General features: G+C 29.1%; 1 protein-coding gene and 1 pseudogene across 1 annotated transcript; one reads left to right on the top strand and one right to left on the bottom strand.

The window, feature by feature from the left end:
• Positions 1-241: 241 nt before the first annotated feature.
• LOC111309940 (uncharacterized) lies at positions 242-4876 on the top strand. Its single transcript, XM_089748790.1, has 3 exons — positions 242-1769; positions 1987-3704; positions 4140-4876. Exons 1-3 carry the CDS (start codon positions 643-645, stop codon positions 4541-4543), a joined length of 3249 nt encoding a protein of 1082 aa, XP_089604916.1. The 5' UTR covers positions 242-642; the 3' UTR covers positions 4544-4876.
• Positions 4877-6142: 1266 nt separating this feature from the next.
• LOC149513499 (DNA-directed RNA polymerase V subunit 7 pseudogene) lies at positions 6143-7178 on the bottom strand (annotated as a pseudogene).
• Positions 7179-23448: the final 16270 nt, after the last annotated feature.

The following is a 23448-nucleotide window of genomic DNA, read 5'->3' as shown; positions in this document are numbered from 1 at the left end:
ATAACCAAATAATCAAAAATAAAAATACTATTAATAATTTTCTTTCTTTCCAATCAAACGCCTTTATAAAAAATATGATTATGATGCAAATTTACTCAAAGTTGGAAAGTTTGCATTTTTTAAAGCAATGGATTTGTTTTTTAGCACCTTTTCTTTTCTTTTGAAAAAGTAGAAAGATCTGCGTCATTCTGTCTGCTTTTTTTTTCTTTTTGAAATGTTGGCTACTTTTTTATTACTGAACCAATGAATGTTAAGCATAAAGTTATGGCTAAAAAATTAAAAGAACCTAAAATGTGAAAACACTAATATTTCTCAGCATGATTTTGCGAAAGCGATATCAGCCTCTGTTTCTTTCTGAAACTGGGATCAAGCCCTTACTAAATTTCTTCTTCTAGGCTATGGTTGGATGAAGTACTTGAAGGGTGTTATGTATTTCAAGCAAGCTTTCCGAAAGTCAAAAAATAAATTCGTTTCCAGGGATAATAATATAAACGTAAAAGTCCCGGTCTTGAAGTTGCATGTTTCCACATGATGTGGATGTTTCATAGTGACTGAAACACTCTAGTTTTTTGCATAAATACCTGACCATGCCAATTTAATTTACAACAACTAACAAACAATCCTTTTTGAACCATCCAAATTATGGCATCCTTCATAATACCATTCAAAGCCCTTTTCTTCCTTATAGTGGTCCTGCATTGGTCTCCCTCTGTTCTTGCTTCTTCATCCTCCATTGCTGCAAATGAAAAAGAAACTCTTCTAAAATGGAAAGCTAGCCTTGACAACAACACCCAAACTTTGCTCTCTTCTTTGTGGGTTGGAGACAGCCATTGCAATTGGGTCGGAATCACTTGCAACAAGGCTGGAAGCATCACCAATCTAAGCCTTCCAGATTATGGGTTCAAAGGTACACTTCATAGTCTCAACTTCTTGTCCTTCCCCAACCTCATGGGTCTTCACCTTCCTAACAACTCACTGTATGGGCCCATTCCCTCACACATTGGAAATCTTTCCAAGCTCACCAAACTTGACTTGTCCAAGAATCATTTCTCCGGAAATATTCCATCAAACATAGGAAGGTTATTAAGTTCACTTTCTATACTCTATCTCCATGAAAACGATCTCACTGGTCCAATAACTATTTCTATTGGAAGCTTGCACAATTTGTCCCGACTTGTCCTCTTTGACAATAGGCTCAGTGGTTCTATACCTAAAGAAGTTGGAATGATGAGGTCACTTGTTATGCTTGATCTTTCAGTGAACTACTTAACTGGTCCTATCCCAGCATCTCTGGGAAACCTAAGTAACTTGGTATGGCTTTATCTGTATGGTAATAACCTCTCTGGTTCTATTCCCAATGAAATAGGACAGCTTGGATCTCTTACCACAATGCAACTGTTAAGAAATAATCTCACTGGTGTCATCCCTAATTCCATAGGAAACTTAACCAATTTGTTAAGTCTTAAACTCTTTGAAAATAAGCTTTGCGGGTCAATACCTCAAGAGATAGGGATGCTTGTATCTCTTACAGAACTTATTTTATCGGATAACAATTTCTCTGGTTCAATCCCCGCTCCCATAGGAAACTTAACCAAATTGTCTAGTCTTTACCTTTCTGAAAATAAGCTTTCCGGGTCAATACCTCAAGAGATGGGGATGCTTGTATCTCTTACAGAACTTATTTCATCGGATAACAATTTCTCTGGTTCAATCCCCGCTCCCATAGGAAACTTAACCAAATTGTCTAGTCTTTACCTTCCTGAAAATAAGCTTTCCGGGTCAATACCCCAAGAGATGGGGATCCTTGTATCTCTTACAGAACTTATTTTATCGGATAACAATTTCTCTGGTTCAATCCCCGCTCCCATAGGAAACTTAACCAAATTGTCTAGTCTCTACCTTCCTAAAAATAAGCTTTCCGGGTCAATACCTCAAGAGATAGGGATGCTTGTATCTCTTACAGAACTTACTTTTATCTCAGAACAGTTTGTCTGGCTTCCTTCCTCCAACACTTAGCAATGTTACTCATTTGGAATCATTACAATTATCAGACAACCATCTTTGTGGTCCATTACCTGAGAATGTATGCCTCGGTGGACAACTCGTATATCTTGGGGCTAATAACAACAATTTGAGGGGTCCGACCCCATCAAGTTTAGGAAACTGCAAAAGCTTGTACAGAGTTAGGCTTGACGGAAACCAGTTGACAGGAAATATATCAGAAGCTTTTGGTATATATCCTAATTTGACTTATATTGCATTAAGCAACAACAAATTTTATGGTGAACTTTCGCCAAACTGGGGGCAATGCCATAATCTAACAAGCCTACGAATCTCCAATAATAACATTTCTGGAAAGATACCACCTCAGCTGAAGCATGCAACTCAATTACGCGAACTCGATGTCTCTTCAAATCATCTCATTGGTGAGATTCCCAAGGAATTGGGAGCATTGACATTGATGTACAAACTTTTGCTAAGTGGTAACCAACTTTCAGGCAAAATTCCACCAGAGATTGGAGTTCTTCCAAATCTAGAACATCTTAACTTGGCATCAAACAATTTGAGTGGACCGATTCCTAATCAAATTGGAGAGTGCTCAAAGTTATTGAACTTGAATTTGAGCAAGAATAAACTTGGAGAAAGCATTCCACTTTCAGTAAGCTACATAAATGGCCTTCAAAATCTAGATTTAAGTCAGAATTTACTTATTGGGGAGATACCACAACAGCTTGCAAAATTACATTCCTTGGAAACATTGGACCTTTCTCACAATATGCTCAATGGTTCCATCCCAAATTCTTTTAATAATTTGCAAAGTCTGACTGTTGTGAATATATCTTACAATCAATTAGAAGGCCCTATTCCTAACATTAAGGCATTTCATGAGGCTTCATTTGATGCCTTCAGAAACAATAAGGGACTATGTGGTAATGCCACTGGACTAATGCCTTGTGCTGTCGCTGCTAGAAAAAGCACCAAAGTCATCATTTTCATTGTGCTTCCACTCTTTGGTCTTCTTCTTTTGCTCTTTATCATAGCTGGAAGTTTCCTTATTCTTCGCCGAAAGAACCAAACCAGAAAATCCGAGTCAATCGAGGCAAAACTTGGAGATTTTTTCACATTGTGGGGATATAATGGAAGAATACTCTATGAGAACATTATTGAAGCCACTGAAGATTTCAGCTCCAACAATTGCATTGGTTCAGGAGGCTATGGAGCTGTTTATAAAGCTGCGCTACCCATTGGTGAGGTGGTTGCGGTGAAGAAACTTCACCAATCTGAAGATAGCATGATTTCCAACAACTTGAAAGCCTTTGAAAGCGAGATTTATGCTTTATCAGAAATAAGGCATCGTAACATTGTGAAGCTGTATGGCTTTTGTTCACATCCAAAGAACTCATTTTTGGTTTATGAGTTTGTAGAAAGGGGAAGTTTGAGAATGGTGTTAAGCAACAAGGACGAGGCAATGAAGTTGGATTGGGAGAAGAGGCTAAATGCTGTAAAAGGAGTGGCCAATGCCTTGTCTTATATGCATCATGACCATTCACCACCGATAATTCATCGAGACATTTCCAGCGACAATGTTCTTCTGGATTTGGACTATGAGGCTCATGTCTCAGATTTCGGCACAGCCAGGCTTTTAAAACCTGACTCTTCCAATTGGACCTCACTTGCTGGCACTTTCGGGTACATAGCTCCAGGTATTTATTGATATCTTTTTTTTTTTAAAGATACTTTAAACATGTCATCGTTCAATTAAAAGTATTAGTTTTGTGTGTAAATTGATGCGTTAAAACAAAGTTCAAGTAGTATTATATATGATTGTAATTTTTCAAATTTTAAGTATCAAATTAAGAATTTTACTACAATTCAAGTATCAAATGTATAATTAATCTTTGAAGTTTAACATTTAATTTTTTAATATTTAATATATCAAAACTGATGAACCAAATGTAAAATTTTGTTAGAACTTATGAATGTCAATTTTAAAGTAATCTTCTAAACATTTACAATTTTTTTTCAACATTATTTAATAATCTTCTCAATATTCTTTTTTCTTACATAATAGTGTATTATTGATAAGATATATTTCTTGCTTAATAGAACATATTGATTAAATATATTTTTCTAAACAGAGTTGGCTTATTCATTGAAAGTAGACGAGAGATGTGATGTTTATAGTTTTGGGGTGCTAACAATGGAAATATTTATGGGGAGGCATCCTGGTGATTTGATTTCATGTTTACCATCATCGTCATCGGCACTGGCATCAACATCGACATCAATACCAAATGACAACCAACTGATTTTACTTAAAGATGTGATAGACCAACGCCTCTCACCACCGGTAAGGCAAGTTGCAAAGGATGTTGTCTCTACTACAAAGCTAGCATTTGCATGCTTGAATGGCAGTCCCCAACTTCGGCCAACCATGAGACAAGTTGCTCAAGCCCTTACCCATCAATCGCTTCCATTGCCCAATCCTTTCTCAATCATAAAATTGGGAGAATTGTGGGATCATGAAGTTTGCAGTGACTAATATTAAGGTGCTAACAATTTGAATAATAATTCTAAGCATGTCTATTTGCTTTCCATCTATTTCTTTTTCTCTTACTTGTATCGAAATGTTTAAGCACTTTATAATAAAGCTTTTGTAGTGAATCAGCTATGACATGGAATAGTTGTGTTTAAGCACTCAATTTGTATGTTCAAAATTTCTTATTTTTGAAATGTAACTAATGGCCAGACTTAGAATTTCGACTTGCAATATCAGTTGTAATATTCTACTGTAGTACCGATTTGCTACAGTACTTTCATTTTGGAATACTATTGCAATTCTAATATGACTTTTTTATTTGTTTGAACAAACAAAGAATACAATTGGTGAGCATACCAAATTACAATAAACACAACTTCACACAATAATCTTTTGATTTTATTATTTATTCACCATTTATTCTTATACTTACTAATACACATTATTTCTCACAATTTCATCTTTTTAACCTTTAATCATTCACTGCCTTTGAAATCATTCAAAATTTAATTGTAATTATATTGAGTACACTTGAATTGGATTTGAGTGACGACTTTGAAGAATATACTTTTAACTTGTACTATTTTTACTAAAATGCTAAAAATGTTGTACTTTTCTTTCTCAAATAAACTTTTATCTATTTTTTATCCAATTGAAAGCATAAAACATTATTTTTATTTAATTAAGTCTTATTTTACATGAAAATCACTAAAATTTATTATTTTTACCATATCAATGGCAATAATTATCTTTGTTACATCAATTTATGCATTTCAAAACATAAAAATTTAAGTTGAAATGTCATTTACATAATATATAACGAATGGCTTATGTAATAGGCCACGTTAGCATCTAAAGAGTTTTTTTTTATTTTTAATATATGTTATGTAGATGTTGGCATCATAAAAAGAAATATGGCAATTTTATGTGTTATTTTACTTCATATTGAAGTATTAGAGTAAAAAAATTTTTGGATGATTGTGGGTACAGATCATTCGGATGATACTCATATTATTTGAAATTAAGATTATTAGATTTGTATTATTTTGAGTTTAAATTATTATATTTTAAAATCAAATTAATTTATTTTAAATAATAATTTCAAATCAATTTTCGAATTATTAGAGTTCGAATCATTTCAAAGTCATATTAATTCAAGTTTAAATAATTTTGAGTTTGAGTTGAACAAATTTAAATTGTTAATTTTTTTTTAACCAAATTACATAGAATTAGGTCCATATCTAGACAGATTTAATGTTATATATTATTATAATTATTATTGTAAAATAAAAATATTAATGTTATTTTGAAAAATTATTAAAAATTTATTTATTGATTGCTATCCAAATTGAATTAACTAAATATAGAAAGAAGTTTGATTGAGAAACAAAGAATGATCTTAGAAGTAGAAGTACTAAAACATGAGAAATAAAATGGATTCTACAAACAATTAACTAAATCATAGCAATTACTTCCATTAATTCTTCTCTTTAACAAATGTAGAAATGTGAAACCAATTTGATTTTGAGTCTAAATAAATAAATATATTTACCTTCACTACTTTATATTCACAGCTTACATCTATAGCTGTGTGTGCAACAAAGCCTTTTCGATCAATCTAATAATGGTATCATCTCTTCTATGTCCCAACTTTTCTTCTTTCTCATCCTTGCATTGCTTCAATCTACACTAGTCTTTGCCTTTGGTATCCTTTCAAATTACTTCTTTAGCTACTGCTCCATCCATTGAAACAAAAACCCTTCGAAATGGAAAGCTAGACTTGCCTAGGGGTGAGCAATTGTTCAGTTGTCGATTCAAATCAGTTTTAAAAAACTTCAAAATCCAGAAACCAATTTAACCGAACCAAGTTATACAAAGCTAACATCATAAGTAAGCTCTAGAATTCAACATCTTTGTCCAATCGAATTTACAACAACTAGAATAGTTCAACATCCAACACTCTTACTGTCAACCACTTCCTAAGAAAGCAGTAACAAGTACATCTGAATCATACAAAGATGAAACAAAAGTTATATTCAGGAAACTGGTCCTAAGTAGTCACCTTCCAAACTTACCAATGCCTGAAATTCCCTCTCTGCTTCCTTCCACTTTGTTCCAATAAATCAGATGACAACATCCTTCTCAATCTTTGAATGCTTGTCATTCATGAAGATAGCGTTCTCTCCAGGCACATAATTGTAGTCGGGCATTTTTACGTGAGACAGATAGATGTTTTGGATTGGTCAACACTTAAAGAATACTCCATGTTTTAGTACCTTGTGTACAACTCCTTCCAAAATCTATCCTCTGAACATCTTGAAGGTGATTCCACTGAAGACAACAGGGAAAAGCACATCCCCAGTGTTCTGTCTAACTCTGCCCTCTCCAATGCTCTCCAGAGTTGTTACAGCCATGACATATCCAAGATCCATGGTGGCCTTCTTCCGAGCAAATTCATCCAAATGGCGGACCACTATAGCCTTTTGGAGCATCAAACCTTGGCATCCAAGCTGTCAGCAAGAATTATGACATTCCATGGCAACTGCACCTTGAGAAATATTCTGCAACTGCAATTAACATGGAAATGTAAAAAAAAAAAGAAAAAGAAAAAAGGTAATTCGCAATGAAACGAATGTCCTTAGAGTAAAACGGAAACAGTATATTAATCTTGAAGAACTCAAAAATTGATTTAGTCCTATCCCAATATCAAGTATGTTAAAGCCAAATTTCAACAATCCAAACATAAAAGATTGAAAAAGATTAGTTTTTAACTCTTGAAAATTTACCAGATTGTAATGAAATAGAACCATACAATGCCCATTTCACATGATCAGCAATGCATAGCAGCAAACCCAGAATCAAAATAAAGCAATAATAAACAGATAGTACCATAGGAAAACTGTAGCATTTCCTTCAAGAACAGTCAAAACATTTCTGTCATCTTATTCAATACAAGCCGGTCAAACAAAATCCAATTGAAAATCATATCTTTTAAACTACAAATGCATACTAGTTTAAACCAACCAATGTCATAACGTCTAGATCCAGGGATCTATCACTAGACATTGACTTGAAGGAGTCGCCACCAATCTTTTTTATCTAGGTGCGATTGGCCACCTAAAGAATTTATCCTTTTAAAGAATACTTAAGCTTAAGGGTCCCTAAAAGAATAAGTTCAGGTCTACTAATCAGAACAGGGTTCGGGAGTTCAGTTACATGTGAGGAAGGTTATAGCACCCTCACAACGCCCATCGAAAGATGGTACTAGCTTAATTTTGTGTTATCCAATAAGCCTTAAAAATTTACCAAGTAATTAATTATTGAAAATTATTCTCAATTGACTTTAATAATTTTAGCAGAAAATTGAGAAAATTCCCTCACCTCAAGAGAATGCAAGAAAACTACTGTTTCACTTGCAGAGGCTCCATCGTCGGATTATTTAACATTAAAGAAAATCCAAGAAAATAAAAAGGAAAAAAAATGATTGCTTTAAATATAAATCCTTTCCTCTTAAAAAATTCATTGCTTTTGTTACAAGAAAAATTGATACTTTCAACTTTTCCCCAAAATATTTTTTAGAAAATTATTTTTAAGGAAAATTGATACTTTCAACTTTTCCTCAAAAATATTTTTCAGAAAACTTATTTTCAAGAAAAATTGATACTTTAAACTTTTCCCCAAATATTTTTTTGAAACTTATTTTTAAGGAAAATTGATACTTTCAACTTTTCCTCAAAAATATTTTTTAGAAAACTTATTTTCAAGGAAAATTGATACTTTCAATTTTTCCTCAAAAATATATATTTTTTAATTTTATTTAAAGAAAAGAAAAGAAAATAAATAAAATAAAATAGAAATTGAAAATAAAAATAAAAATAAAAAGTATTAAACAATTCTAATCTAATAAATAAATAATAATAATAATAAATAATAAAAAAATGAAAAAGAACCCTAGGATCGGCTTGGCTCGGCTTGGCTTTGCACTCAGGTCACACGCCGGTTGGCGTTCAGGTCGGATCTTGGCAAAACGCGCGGATCCTATGGGTTTACTAACGCAAAAACAACGTCGTTTTTAGAAGGGTATATAAGGCTGAAGGTTGGTTATATAAGGCTAAAGGTAGGTTTTTTTTCAGAATTTCCTTCTCCTCTTCTCTCTCTTCCCTTTTTTTCCTTTCCCCTCTCTTTAAACAGACAAAGAACTCTGGTTGAATCTCGTCGAATTTTAGAAATTTTCATCGGAATCTGAGTTTTTTGTCGAAAGTTCACCGAAAAGCTGATCAGTTTCTGGAAATAGTCGTCGAAAATTGGGTAGTTGGCCGAAAAATCAAACTTTGCTGAAAAAGTCATCGAAAAATTCAAACTTCACTGAAAAATTCAACCGGAATCTGAAAAATTTTCAGAAATTTCCAGAAAAAAATTCACCAAAATTTCTAAAAAATCTTGAAATTGCCTTTGACCCTTCTGGATGCCTTTTTCTTTCTCTTTTCACTCTTTCTCAGTTAGTGTCTGCGTTTCTGTGTTCTGGTCCTTTGATTTGTGGATCTATTTATAAGGATTGATCAGAAGAGTTTCTGATCAATCCCAACTCCTCCTTGGATTAGGATTCAATCCTTGAATCCAATATGGACTCTTCATTGAATCCCAAATCCACAGTAGAATTCTCAAATTCCATCCCAATCTCAGCCAAATAAAAAGAAAAAAAAATCAAATCAAATAAAAAATATTAATAGATAATTAAAAGAAAATAATTAGATAAATAAAATATTAATAGATAAATAATAATAGGTAAATAATAATATATAAATAGATAAATAATAATAAATACATACATATACTAACAGATAAATAATAAAAATAAATAAATATATATATTAATAAATAGTAATAATAAATAAATACATAAGATACAAAAAAATATAAATAAATAAATACAAATATAAAATACAAAAATAAAAAAAATAAAATGGGCCTACCCATTTGGACCAAGCCCAATTGATCCGAGCCTGAACCAAATTGGGTGTCTACAGCTGCCTCTCTTTGCGCTCTTTGCACATTTTCTATGAAATAGAAATTACGCAAAGACGTAGACACCCATTCAAGACTCCACTCGACCCTTTTCTTTTTTTCATTTTTTTCATTAAAATTCTTATCAAAGCTCTTATAAGCAGAGGCTTAATGACTTTGAAAAACATATACAAAGCTCCTCTAAGCAAAGGCTCAATGACTTTGAAAAACTTAAGCAAAGCTTCTCTAATAAGAGGCTCAAAAACTTTGGAAAATAAATAAAACTCTTCTAAACAGAGGCTCAATGACTTTGAAAATAAATAAAGCTCCTCTAATAAGAGGCTCAACGACTTTGAAAATAAATAAACAAAGCTCCTCTAATCAAAGGCTCAACGACTTTGAAAATAAATAAAGCTCATCTAAATAGAGACTCAACGACTTTTGGAAAGTAAATTGCTCTTCTAATAAGAGGCATCACAACTTTGAAAATAAATGGCTCTTCTAAACAGGGGCATCACAACTTCAAAAAATAGATTGCCCCTTGACAAACATGTCCAAAAGAGTTGAAAATCATGTTTATAGGAATTTCAAGAGATTATGCCCAAAGGTCTTACAAATCAGCCTTGATACCGAGAGACATCCTATTTCAAGGATTAGAAACTTACCTGATAAGCTTTTTCTCAAATTTGAAAATGTCTTCACATCTGTCTTCTTTATGTGGGATGTTGGAATACCCCTACTTCTTGAATTTATGCACTATATTTTCTTGAATGTAGTATATGCTATGCAATGCATATGAAATTCAATGCATGCTACGCAAATGTTGGCTAACTAATTCCTATTCAATTGTGGTACTCAAGTTTCTCAAGCTCTTTTCTTGGGCATCGAACCCTTTGATTCTTCAAAAACCAAGTTACGTTATTCTTTCAAGATCGAGCTAGTGTAACTCTAAACTATCTCTTCCATCTCTTTCCAAATTCAATGTTTTTATCAAGAAATGAACATCTCGATTTTGCCTTTATCACTATTGACTTATTCAATGTAATGTAAAAATCTTTCATGCCATTATTCATTCATCAATCATTATTTCAAACTCAAAAAGTAAGAATGCATTTGCACATTTCTTCTATTATAGGGTATTAAGAAGAAAAGAATAAGAATTGTTGAGAAACAGTCACCAGAAGAAGCACACAAAGAGTGAAATAGAATGTCTTTTATTAGCAAAATGTTGGCAAACTTTGGCCAAAGAAGAATAACAAGGATAAGTATGGGGGACAAAGCCCAAAAATGAACAACCGGATAATCATGATAGCACATCTCAAGGTTTTTCTAAAAACCCAACCATTTGATATATTTAACAACTTAGAGCTCCTTTGAATTTGCTAGTCTCCATGCCAACGAATTTTCAAATTTGATACTGTATTCTCTTTATCTAAGCTACCTTTCAGGTTTTCAACTTAGATAAACCCCTTATGACTTAAACCGCCCTTTTAGGGTTTTCGCCTTGAGTCCTCCTTTTTCATTCATTTTTTTTTCATTTTTTCTTTTTCATTTTCTTTTTTCATTTTTTTTCTTTTTTTTTCAAGCATAATATTTCTTTACAGCATCAAAATTTATAGGATGGGGTAAATCATTTCCATCCATCTCAGTAAGAGAAAGCCCGTTTCACCTCATACAGTCTTTCCTAATTCGGAGTCCATTTTTCTCTATTATCGTGCTGGATTGATAGAATTTTCTTCAAGACCAACTCTCCTTCTCGAAAGCAATGGGGTCGAATCTTTTTGTCATGAGCCCTCACCATTTTTTTTTGATATAGCTAACCATGGCACAATGCAGTCAATCTCTTTTTTTCTATGAAACTTAACTGTTCATAGCGTTTTCGAATCCATTCAGCTTTTTCCAACTCAACTTCTTTTAGGACCCTTAAGGATGGGATCTCCACTTCCACTGGTAGTACAGCTTTCATCTCATAAACTAAAAAAAATGGGGTTACCCCAATAGAGGTGCGCACTGATGTTCGATATGAATGCAGTGCAAATGGTAACTTCTTATGCCAATCTTTATAAGTCTTAATCATCTTCTCAAGAATTCTTTTTATGTTTTTGTTAGCTACGTCAACTGCCCCATTCATTTTTGGATGGTATGGTGCTGAGTTATGATGCTTGATTGTATTGAGCACATATTTCTTGCATCATCTTACTATTTAGATTCTTGGCATTATTTGAAATAATTCTCTTCGAAAGTCCATATCTACAGATGATCTCTCTCTTTATGAACTTGTAAACCACAGATCGTGTTACATTTGCATATGATGCTGCCTCCACCCACTTTGTGAAGTAATCTATCATCACAAAAATAAATCTATGCCCATTAGAAGCCTTTGGGGTGATAAGACCAATGACATCCATGCCCCACATTGAGAATGGCCAAGGTGGTGCCATAAATGTAAAGCAGATGGTAGAGCATGGATCTTATCAGCATATATTTGGCATTTATGGCATTTACGAGCATAGTCAATGCAATCATTCTCCATTGTCAACTACTAATATCTTACTCTTATGATCTATCTCATCATCATATGTCCATTGGTATGTGCCCCACATATTCCATCATGCATCTCTTCAATGATTTTCCTCACTTTAGCCTTAGTTACGTATCTTAGTAATACCTGATCACGGCTTCTTTTGTACAGAACACCCCCATCTAGGAAAAAGCTCATAGTCAATCTTCGGATGACCCTTTTATCATTTTTTATTACTTGAACTGGGTATTGCTGATCCTTAATATACTATAAGATATCATAATACTAGGGCTTCCTATCTTCCTTCTCTTCTACATTGGAACAATGAATTGGCATATCCTTAACATCTAGCCTGATGGGCTGAATGTCAGTATTGTTATTAATTTAAATAATTACAGCCAGAGTAGCCAATGCATCGATAATCAGATTCTCTTCTTGAGGTAAATGGTCAAACTGGATATCTTCAAATTATTTTATCAACTCTAAAATATACTCATGATATGGAATGAGTTTTGAATCTCTCATCCCCCATTCTCTTTTCAACTGATATATAACTAGAGTTAAGTCCCCAAACACTTTTAATGCTTTCACTCTTCTATCTATAGTAGCTTGTAAGCCCATGACACATGCCTCATATTCAGCAATGTTATTCGTGCAATTAAAATTTAACCTAGCTATTACAGGACAATATTGTTCTTTTGGAGAGATCAGAATTGCCCTAATTCCATGTCCCAAGGCATTGGTAGCTCCATCAAAATACATTCTCCAACACTTTTCTTTATGCTTCCCTTTCTCCAGTTGAGAAATAGTCATTAGATCTTCATCAGGGAATTTCAATGTCATTGGTTCATATTCTTCAGTAGCACGATCTGCAAGAAACTCCGCTATAGTGCCTCTTTTTATTGCTTTTTGGCTTACATATATAATATCATATTCCGAAAGAATTACTTGTCATCTAGTAATTCTTCCAAATAAAGAAAGCTTCTCGAAGATATATTTAATTAGATATAGTTTTGCTATGAGCCATGTGGTATGATAGAGCATATACTGTCTGAGTCTTTTGGCAGTCCACGCTAATGCACAACACATTTTCTCTAATGAGCAATACTTGGATTCGTATTCTGTGAACTTTTTATTCAGATAGTAAATAGCTCTCTCCTTTTGACTAGACTCGTCTTGCTGTCCCAGCATACATCCTATTGAATTTTCACATACTGTCAAGTATAGAATTAAAGGTTTCCCTGAAACAGGTGGCACAAACACTGAAGGGTTTGACAAGTATTGCTTAATTTTATCAAAAACCACTTGACATTTCTCATTCCATTTTTTAGGATTATTTTTACGGAAAAGCTTAAATATGGGATCACATTTGTATCCATTTCATACATTTTAATTTTTTATTTGGTTAATGTATTTACAATATTTGAATATTATTATACTAATTATTAAACTTTGTATTAATTAGATGTATATTTAAATGTGAATGAAGTTAATATTAATTTCAGTTTATGAATTTAAGCTCTTTACTGAAAATAAAATTTATTATAAGAAATTAAAAAAACATACATTTTTACATAATGGCAATGTTTGCGTTGGGCAATGCCGCTAAATGAATAATTTAGTGGCCTTTGTAGCATAAAATGCCACAATATTAGCTGTGCTCTTTCTAGCAAACGCTGCTAGTTAGGTGGCGTTTATTACAAAAACGTCACTAAAGCAATATGTTTTTCTCATAACAACACCACTGAATTAGCATTGCCTAAAAAATACAAATGCCGTAAATATTGAAGCATTTTCAGATTCAAAAGCCACGCAAAGTAGCGGCATTTTCTATTATAAATGCCATTAATGCAATGATGTTTTTCTCATAAAAATGCCATTGAAATAGCGGCGACTAAAAGATACAAACACCACCAATATTAAGCCATTTTCAGATTCAAATGCCTCTAAAGTAGTGGCGTCTCAAAGATATAAACGTCGCTAAAATGACGACGCTTTAGATATAAACGCTACTAATATTGAGGCGTTTTTTCGAAAACGTCGCTATTTACCGCATGCTTATATAGGTGGCACTTTGTGTGACGTTTTTTTGCAAATGCCGCAACCTGATAATGGCATCAATAAACGCCTCTAAACGGTAAAAAAAATGCCACTAAAAACCAAAACCCCTATAGTGCTCCCACATATAATTTAATTAGCACCATGAACACGTTAGAAATGAAAGGTCAAAATCAGAGGCCAAATGAATTGGATAAGACTCCATATTAAATAAAAGATAGACTTGAACCAAATTAAATGAATAGAAATTTATATAATTATATATTTAAGAATTGTTACTTATAAATTAATTTGACTGTTGGTTTATGGTCTGTAGGGTTGGTATCTTCATTTAATAATTAAATTATTATATATATGTAGATGATAGAGTTTTTTAAAAATTTATTAATTTTTGTAAATATATTATTATAAAATACATGTCAATTTTTTAATTTTGTTCATAAAATTTTAAAAATTTATATTAGATAATTTTTAATTCATTATTTGTCTATTTACTTAATTTTTTAAATTATGACCTAATGATATGTATTAATCTTATAAACTCATTTATCTGAGTTTAAAATTTTCAATGATGTATCATATAATTTTCATTTAAAAAAATTATCATGAAAATTTTATAACCCATACTTTTTATTAAAATAAGGATGAATTAAATTAAAATATTATTTTTTTACAAAAAAAAGAAAAATACAAATAATCAATATTTATGAGAATTTAAAATTTAATTTACTTAATATAAATATCAGTATTTAAAATTTTTTTATGTTGCAATTTTTTTATAAAAAAATCCAACAAAATTAATTTAAATATAAAAGACCCATCGGTATTAAAGTTGCATTTTGATATGAATGTTTCATAGAAAGTGAAATGATCTAAAATGGAAAGCGAGAGTTGACAACACCACTAAAACTTTGCTACGTTCTTTGTGGGTTGGAGACAGCCATTGCAATTGGGATAGAATTACCTGCAATAAGACTACAAGCATCACCAATCTAAGCCTTCTAGATTATGGGTCCACACACAAAATAATTAAATAAAAATATTTATTAAATTTAAAATAATATTAAATAAAATAATTAAATAAAAATATTTATTAAATTTAAAATAATATTAAATAAAATAAATAAATAAAAAGAGATGAATGCCATGTGGCACCTTAAAGAAAGGCCATACATTATCAAAATTTATTGTTTAGATACTCATTTAAGTTAATCATTTAAAAGTGATTCAAAACTTAAAAATGTATATTGTTGGTTAATTTAGAATTTTTTTAAAGATTTTTTATGCTTTTAAAGGACAATTTTATAAAATTGATCAATAATTGTTTATATGTTCATTTAAATAGTTTAAATTAATCATTTAAAATGACAGCGATTTGATAATATTTATCACACAAACATACATGTATGAACATAACAAGTAGCAAAAATTAAACATAGAAAATTGAATCCAAAATCGAATCTATTTGTTGTGAACATCATAATTGGTATGCATATGATTTTCAAACATGAGTTTCGTTCATACCTTAAGTTATGGATTAGTATGACGTGATTTCCACCGTTCAATGGAGTTTTGAGTTCTAGTCCTCAATTGTCCCTTTATTTTATTTTATTTTTTTGTTTTCTCTTTCAAGTTAATCACTTTTTTTTCTATTTCTTTTTTTTCTTTACTTAAAATTAGAAAATAATTTTGGAAATTTAAAATAAAAATTTATTATACAATAAATTAATAAATAACTTTTAATTATTTATTAATGAAATCATTATTTGACATAAAATAATTTAATAATAATTTTATAATTTTATAAATATTAAATAATTTAAATTTTTTATTACATATAGTTTTAGTCCAACGTCTTTAATGATTTTTTTTTTTCATTATATTTCATTTCATTATCATCATTGGTTTTGTATTCAAATAAATTCTACCAGTAATTTTAATTTTTTGTTATAATAATTTATTTTATATCTATCACTGATTTTAATTTCATTAAAACTAATTTTAACATCCAACCAAATTTATCCAAAGTGATTGTAAGACCACGTAAATCATGAATAACGTGAAAGACTTATGAAGCCTTCCTCCAAGTAAGATGTTTCTAATCTTTTTTTTTTCTTTTCATTTTTTTCTAATATATTTTAATTTTAAACAATTAAAATTTTTTTATAAATATATGAATATGTTATCATTAATTATTATATTTTATTAAAAAATTCAAATGAAGTAAAAACATATACTCAATAGAAATAAAAACTTAAGTAAAATAAATTACCATAAGTGTAACTAGATGTCTATTTTTATTACACTTGAATTAATTTTTAATTCTCTACATCTTTTTTAATGCATAATATTATACATATATATTAATTTGCCTCACCAATTATAATTCCTGGATCAGTTATGCAAGACAGTGAGTTTATTTCAGTTTCAAGCACTAATCCTTGTTAAAATTTTATTTTTCTTTCTTTATGGAAGGCAAATTAGCGGTGGTCATGTATTTTGGCAAAACAAATTTATTCATATTCATGTATATTGCATATTTGGTTATAAAGTGCATTTAAAAGGGCATGCAAAGTAAGAAAAATAAAAATTGTTGAAATATTTTATTAAGTTGATTGATACATTATTTTGTCTGAAATAAAATTTAAATTTATTTTCTTAAAAAAGGAAAAACAAAGAAATTTAACTATAAGCGTAATTAAGTGTTAAAAGAAATTCAATAATTGGAATTTTTTTTGTGTCGATTTAGCATGTAATTTGTTTGATATTGAAGCACTATTTTGGTATGAATGATTATCTTACATTCTCTTTATTCAGAAATATTGTATAACTAAATGTAATAATAAAAATAACAATATATTAAGTCTTATATTCTATAATATGAGATAATAATCTTCTCTCTTTAATCAAATAACCAAATGTAATGCTAAATATTAGAAATAATTCTTAAGATTCTTTCATCAATCTATTAGAATTCTTAAAAATATTTCTTCATCTCAACAGTATTCAAGAATTTTATTTATTTTTTTGAAGAGGTTCTATCGTCATAAAAAGATTTAATTATTTTTTTATCTTCGTTTTTATTGAAAATATATATAATTATTCCACCATTTGGGCTAAATTAGAAATATCTTCTCTTTTTAATTTCTGTATTTTTCACCATTTAAGCCTATTTAGAAATTTTTTTTGGTTTTGTTATTTTTGAAAACAAATAATAAGATAATAATTTTTATTGAAATTTCATTTAAATTCTTCCATTATTTGGGACAAATTTAAAGAAATTTCTCACCTAAACAATGCTTAAGAATTTACCATTTGAAATTTCTTAGATTCTCACCCTTAGATAATTGTCAAATATTTTTAACCAAAAATTTTTTTATTTGGAAAAGAATACAATTACTTTTATTGAAATTTCATCCAAATTATTCCACAATTTGAGACAAATTTAGAGAAATTTCTCACTTGGAGATTTCTTTAAAAAGTTACCATTTGAAATTTCTAAAAATCTCATCTTTGGGTAATTTATATTTAATTCCAAAATTTTTATTAATATCTTTATTTAGTTTTTATTTATTATTTTTTTAATTGAAAATAAATATTAATTATTATTATTGAAACTTTATCTAAATTATTTCACCATTTGGGATAAATTTTAAAAAAATTTATCACTTAAGAATTTTATTAAAAATTTATCATTTGAAAGTTTTAAAAATTTCATCATTGGATAATTATTATTTATTCTAAAAAAATATTTTATTTTATTTTTTTTATATTTTTTCTAAAATTTAATCACGCAAAAATACTTTAAAAATAAATAAAAAAAACCAAAATAGAAAAATGATTCGACTCGGCTGCAGATAAGGGAAGCCACTGGAATGGTGCAGCTTGTGGCTCAGCTCGACTGGAGCCAAGGACAAAGACACAGGTCGAAAGTGGGTTAGGTCATCTGCTAGAAAACATGCAGACTTTGGATTTTTTTAGATGCCTAAAACGACATCGTTTAACAACAGTATAAAAAGGCTGAATTCCTTTTTTTTCTCAGATTTTTCTTTCCCTTATCTCTTTCCTCTTATTTTTCTTTCCCTTTCTCTCTAAAACCCAAAAAATGCAGGTTGAATCTTCACTGGATTCTGAAAAATCTCATCAGAATCTAGGTTGGTTCACAAAAAATTCTTCGAAAGTTCATCAGTTTCTAGAAAACTAATGCTAAAAATTGAAAAACTCGCCAGAATCTAGAAATCTCACTAAAAAGTCGTTGAAAATTTCAAATATCATTGAAAATTTCAAAAGAAAATTGAAAATTTTCCAGAAAAAAATCTACTTTTTAACCCAAAAAATCTTTTAAAATTTTTTTAATTGGTTTATGCTTTTCTGTGTTTATTTTCCCCTCTACTTTTTTTTATCTATGTATCTATCTGATCTTTGTCTTTCTCTCTATCCTTGATTCGTTGTGTGTTGAGGCTTGATTAAGGATTGTGTTTATAGGGTTATGATCCAAAGAATCTTATATCAATAGAATTTCAATTCATCTTTTCAATTCCTACTTCAATTCTGATTTTAACCCAAATTTAACAACCCCAGAGAAACAATCCTAAACGGATCCAACCTCTTTAAAGTTTTCCTATTTTTTGTTTTTTTCATTTTTTATTATTTATGTTTTAATTAACAGAAACAAGTAGAATCCTATACAAATTGAGGTGTTTACGTACTTTTAAGCCATGGGTGTTGCCAGAATTGACTCTTTGTAACATGTATTTTATAATCTTCTCAATATTCTTACATAATAGTGTATTGATTAGATATATTTCTTACTTAATAGAGCACATTGATTAGATATATTTCTTTAAGCATAGTTGGCTTATACATGAAGTTAGATGAAAAATGCAACGCTTATAGTTTTGGGGTTCTAATAATGGAAGTTCTTATGGGTAGGCATCCCAGTGATCTTCTTTCATGTTTATCATCATCGGCACCAACATTGGCATCAACATCGACATCAACATCGATACCTAATGACCAACATATTTTACCTAAAAATGTGATAGATCAACGTCTCCCACCACTAGTAAACCAAGTTGTAGAGGATGTAATCTACAAAAGTAGCATTTGCATGCTTGAATGGCAATCCCAAACTTCAGCCAACCATACAACAGGTTGCTTAAGCCCTTACCTATCAATCGTTTCCATTGCCCAATCTTTTCATGATCATCAAATTGGGAGAACTCTTGGTCATGGAGTTTGTTTCTAATTAAATGCTAACAATTTGGATTATAATTCTAGGTACGTGTATAATTTGCTTTCTCAATCTCCTTCTTTCTCTCCTTTGTAATCAAATGTTTAAGCACTCTAATATATACATATATATATATTTGATTCACTAATAATGACACTTTGTTAATAAATAAAATTAAAATTATTTACATCGTCAAAAATAAATTATTTTTATATATATGCAACATTGATAGGTTAATAATAACGAATCACTTATATATAGTAGATGGAGAATTTAATGAGAAACTGACATTAAAAGAAAGAGAGATTAGGGAATTTTTTTTTAGTTTTAGTTTCTCAGTATTATTGGATAGTAACATCGTTGTTTAGAAACTTTTGGTTGAAAGCTTCTTTTCCATTTGTATCAAACATTTTTTATTTTTGTTTTTGTTTTTTTTGAATTGGAGGTAGGTCAGTGATTTTAATGTCACTTTTTGACAGAAAAATAGATGCACTTATTATTAACTAAATGTTTATGTTCAAAAGTTTTGTTTTCTTGCAATTATTTATTGAATAAAAAATAATATTTTTATGATTTCATTTGGATAAACATAAGATGACTGAACCTACACAAGCATGAAAAACAACAGGACTTGGAATGATATTAAGAAAGAAGCCATGATTTGGATAGTTTAAATGGAATATATATTTTGTTAATTATTTAAGTATAAATTACATTGGCCAGCATGGATGATCATGTATTTTTTCACCCCTTTCCAGTTAATTTCCATGAAGAGTAGTAAATGAGTCAATGTGGTACATCCACGAGTCAACTCAAGACCGCAAGTCAGGAATGTGATGAAAACATACCGGCATTGATTGAGTGTGATCAAATCATGAATGACGTGAAACACACCCTGAAAGACTTCTCAAGTCTTCCTCCAATTGACATTGGTGTTAATTTTATATGTTTCTACTTTTTCTTCTTTGTCCTTTTTTTATGTTTTTTTTTTCTTTATTAAGGTGGAAAATTGATGAACATTTTAGATAGAGAGGGTCTGGAAAAGAGAGAAAAAAATAAAAAATAAAATTGATCATTTTATGGGTCATTCAAAACAACGCACCCGTACGCAGACCCATGTGTCGACTCATGTATGGCCCGACCTTTATTTAAGTTTTATTTTTTTTAATTTTGATTTTTTTGATTTTATCTATTTTTATTTTTATTTAATTATTATTTTTTAAATTATAGAAAAAATAAATGATTATTTTTTTCCTTTCTAAAGAAATAAGTAATAATTTTAATAAAATATAAAATCAAACCAAATGGTAATTTTTATCTAAAATAAAAAAAATAAAAAAAGATTAAATTCCCAAAAAATAATTATTAAGGAAAATAAAAAAATTCTATTTTTACTTAATTTACAAGCAAAATTATTTCCTAAATTTTGCTAAACTATTGAGATAATTCACGAATTTATTTTTTCATAAAAAATAAAAATGCTACAAATAATAAATAAAATAAATAATTGATTATTTGAATAAATCTATTAAGATGTAATTTTAAAAAAAAATTGAAAGAGTTTAGTTTTTCTTTTTTATTGTAAGTAAAAGCATTTTTAGATTTCACCAAAGAGAGGAGATAATCTAAAAACTTGTTTTTACTAAATAAAGGTTAATTTAAATAATAAAAAAATAAAAATAATGATAAACTAGAAATAATAAAAAAATAAAAATATTAATTATGCATTTAATTCGATTAAATCTTTTGAGTAAGAATTTTTAAAAAAATTTAAAGAGTCTTATTTTTTAAAATTTTTCTAAGAAAAATAATTTTTTGAATTTTGTCAAATAGTTAAGATAATTTTGAAATTAATTTTAAAAATGAAAATATATATATATATATATATATCTTATGATGAAAATTTATGAATTTTGTAAATGGTTAATTTTTTCAAAAATTTAATAAATAAAAATATTTTTTATAGAATCCATCAAAGTGTTGGAAAATTTATAGAAGACAAAAATAATAATTTTTCACAAAATAATAATAAAAACTGCTTTTCATAAATAATTTTTAAAGAATTAACTTTAAATATTAAAAAGACTGCAGTACCAAAATTAAAAGATAATACGTATTTAATTGATACCATTCTTTAAATAGATGATGTGAGGGTATTAATATATTCCTCACTCGTAATAGTACTTTCAGGCTCAATCCTAATTTCACAAACTAAAATCTAATTTAATAAATCTTAATTAACTTTAAGATTTTTTTAATTAAAAAAATGATATTTTAATTAATCAATCATATCTAATTAAAAAAATTGATAATCACTTTATAAATTTTTATCAAATTTAACAATCGAGTTTTCGTACAAAATATTGTTATTACAGTTGAAATTTTATTAAGTTTTATGTAAAATAAGGTTTAATTAAAAATAATATTTTATGATACCATTTGGATAAACATAAGATAACTGAACCGACACAAGCATGAGAAATAAAAGGACCTTGGAATTATATGCAGAAAGAAGCCATGGTTTGGAATATTTTGTTGATTATTAGGTATAAATTACAGTGGCTAGCATGGATGGTTAGATATTTATTCAGCCCCTCTCCAGTTAAAGACTCATAAACTAACTTGTTCATGGCAATAATAAATTAGTAAATGTGTTACACGAACGAGTCCACTCGAGATCGCAAGTTATGAATGTGGTGAAAACATGTCGGCATAGATTAAGAACATATTAGGGTGTGATCAAATCATTCCAAACGCACGTCATGAATGACGTAAAACACTCCTTGAAAGACTTCTCAAGTCTTCCTCCAATTGACGTTGGCGTCAATTTTAGATGTTCTACTTTTTCTTCTCTTTTCCTTCCTTTCGCTTTTTCTTTTTTTTTTTCCTTTATTAGGGTGGGAAAAGGAGAAAGGCAGTTAACTAGGTGGGCACGTAGGGTCTGAGTGGTACATATTTTGCTCTTATTCTAATTTTAAATCAGTGCTATGCACAAGATGAATAAATTAATTATAATTTTTATGACATTTATATAACAATATTTAAAAATTAAATGTATTTTATTAGGAATTAATTCTTCAATAAATAATTTAAATAAACAATTGGTCAATGAAAAATAAAAATAAAAACATATTTCATTTTTATTATTTTGATAAATGAGAAAACTTAAAATATATAATCTTGTATTAACTAGTATATGTCATCGAATTTATTTGCCCAAGAAAGTAAATGAACTTTGAACATATATTTGGTTAAAAAAACTTTGAACATGTAGGTATCCATAATAAAGATACATAAACTCCATTCAAACCTCCATAATTGATGCAGTTGTCATATACTTGCTAATAGAGATGCAGTTGCCATTAAAAATTGTCACCCGTAACTTTGCAATCCAAATAATTTTTTAGTGATTTCCACCGTTCAATGGAGTTTTGAGTTCTAGTCCTCAATTGTCCCTTTATTTTATATTTTTTTTTGTTTTCTCTTTCAAGTTAATCACTTTTTTTTCTATTTCTTTTTTTTTCTTTACTTAAAATTAGAAAATAATTTTGTAAATTTAATATAAAAATTTATTATACAATAAATTAATAAATAACTTTTAATTATTTATTAATGAAATCATTATTTGACATAAAATAATTTAATAATTTTATAAATATTAAATAATTTAAATTTTTTATTACATATAGCTTTAATCTGATGTCTTTAATGATTTTTTTTTTCATTATCATCATTGGTTTTGTATTCAAATACATTCTACCACTAATTTTAATTTTTTATTATAATAATTTGTTTTATTTGTATCACTAATTTTAACGGCCAACCAAATAGATCCAAAGTGATTGTAAGACCACGTAAATCATGAATAACGTGAAAGACTTATGAAGTCTTCCTCCAATCGAGATGTTTCTAATCTTTTTTTCTTTTCTTTTCATTCTTTTCTAATATATTTTAATTTTAAATAATTAAAAAATTTTATAAATATATAAATATGTTATCATTAATTATTATATTTTATTAAAAAATTCAAGTGAAGTAAAAACATATACTCAGTAGAAATAAAAAATTAAGTAAAATAAATTACCTTAAGCG

Source organism: Durio zibethinus, chromosome 19 (assembly GCF_047325235.1).
Source record: "Durio zibethinus cultivar Kanyao isolate XHJ-2024 chromosome 19, ASM4732523v1, whole genome shotgun sequence".
Classification (NCBI taxonomy): domain Eukaryota; kingdom Viridiplantae; phylum Streptophyta; class Magnoliopsida; order Malvales; family Malvaceae; genus Durio; species Durio zibethinus.
Note: the sequence above shows the minus strand (reverse complement) of the source record. Positions and strands in the feature narration are given on the sequence as shown.